Source organism: Limulus polyphemus, unplaced genomic scaffold, assembly GCF_000517525.1.
Source record: "Limulus polyphemus unplaced genomic scaffold, Limulus_polyphemus-2.1.2 Scaffold12645, whole genome shotgun sequence".
Lineage (NCBI taxonomy): Eukaryota > Metazoa > Arthropoda > Merostomata > Xiphosura > Limulidae > Limulus > Limulus polyphemus.
This window is the reverse complement of record NW_013678255.1, coordinates 9,249-10,788: the sequence shown is the minus strand read 5'-3', so window position 1 is coordinate 10,788 and position 1,540 is coordinate 9,249. Positions and strand designations below refer to the sequence as shown.

Sequence of the window (1,540 nt, the reverse complement as noted above, 5' to 3'; positions counted from 1 at the left end):
ATATGGAATGTACAGGTGTCCAGTGAATATCTAGATTGGTCAATATGGAATGTACAGGTGTCAAGTGAATATCAAGAACTTATTTAAACACATCCTTTTTACATTAAAACTTACATAATGTTAAAATTTGGTTTATTAAACATGTTTTGATGAAAAACTTATCGACATACACACTGATAATAAAGTAGTCTAATTAAATTTTGAATGTAACTCTACAAAAGCACTTTTACCTACCTATATCCAGAGGGTTAAAAGACAAGGACTATTTTCGTGTCAGGAAGATATTATATGAAACGACTAAGAACAGCTCCATGACACCTGTATCGACCTGACATTTAAAAAAAACAACATCTCAGATACTGAAAAGTGTACATACCTCATAATATTTTCGGAGAGCACCCAAAAAGGCTAGCTTCAGGCAATCGATGAGTTCTTGCCCCGACTGCTGAAAAGCCGGTCTACTGAACCACCTTGTAAAAGACTGATTTAAGCTTGACACAAAACCAAGCACTGATCTTCCTCCTCTGGACATGTCATGGTAAACATCAATACCACACACCATTGTTCGTTTATGCTGTAAGTAAATCAAGAGAGTCTAAACTTACAGGTTTCACAACTCACTCTAGGTAGAAATTTACTTTAAAAGAAACATACTTCTAAAGAAATAGTAATTAAAGGATAAGATCTTTTAAATAAATATGTCTAAACTCCCCCAAAACTTAACAGCATGTTCCACTAATTGCTATGTGTTTTAACTTTATAAATTTAATTCTGTGAAGTTTTGGGTTATACAAAAGTTATTCTATGCAGTACATTTTTCTTATATAATTACTGGACAACTATTGTTGGTAATAACACTATAAAAACACAGAAGTCTGACTGAAAATATAGAGGAAAAACAGTCTGAGTCTCTGTTAACTAAATGAAGATTTTATATTACAGTAGTATAATGTTACATGGCTAAGTATAGTGCTACATTAACTGGTTAAGGTGCCCAACACTATCTGAGGGTTGCCAAACACACCTTTTTAGCCGTGGAAGTATCATCATGAGGGACCTCAATCCCTCAAGCAGTGATTCTTCTAGGTTCTCGATGGATTAACCCTATTGCCACAGGCATCCTTTACTGTGTATGAAACAAGGTTTTAGTGTCTTGCATTCAAAATTTTATTAAACTACTTTTTGTTTATGTTATACCAATTATAATAGCATAAAATCTTAGCTAATAATCCATATTTTAATAGTATATAAGTTTTAAGTTCTTAATTATACAAGGCAATATTAAAAGAGATCCTGAATTTCCCCTATTTTAACCCCCCCCCCCATGACACATTTTCTTTGAGCATGTCATCTTCCCTATTTTATCCACCTACCCTCGAAAAAGTATGAAATTAAACGTAAATCACTCTATAAAATCATCATTGCTCAGACAAACCATAATTTTATTTCTTCAAGTAGTTTGTTTGGTTACAGAGTTATCAAATGCAAAATCAGACCCATCCTGTCACATCCTCTGTTTCGGAATTCGTTAATAGATCTA

General features: G+C 33.1%; 1 protein-coding gene across 1 annotated transcript in view; it reads right to left on the bottom strand.

Moving 5' to 3' along the window:
* The window catches only part of LOC106477056 (piwi-like protein 2), a gene marked incomplete at its 5' end in the record, with an annotated part of 9,739 nt that overhangs the window by 1,192 nt on the left and 7,007 nt on the right, over window positions 1-1,540 (bottom strand). The window contains one exon of the mRNA XM_013937658.2: window positions 350-574. Within this exon, the coding sequence (XP_013793112.2) occupies window positions 353-574 (222 nt within the window). The remainder of the gene's footprint in view (window positions 1-349; window positions 575-1,540) is intronic.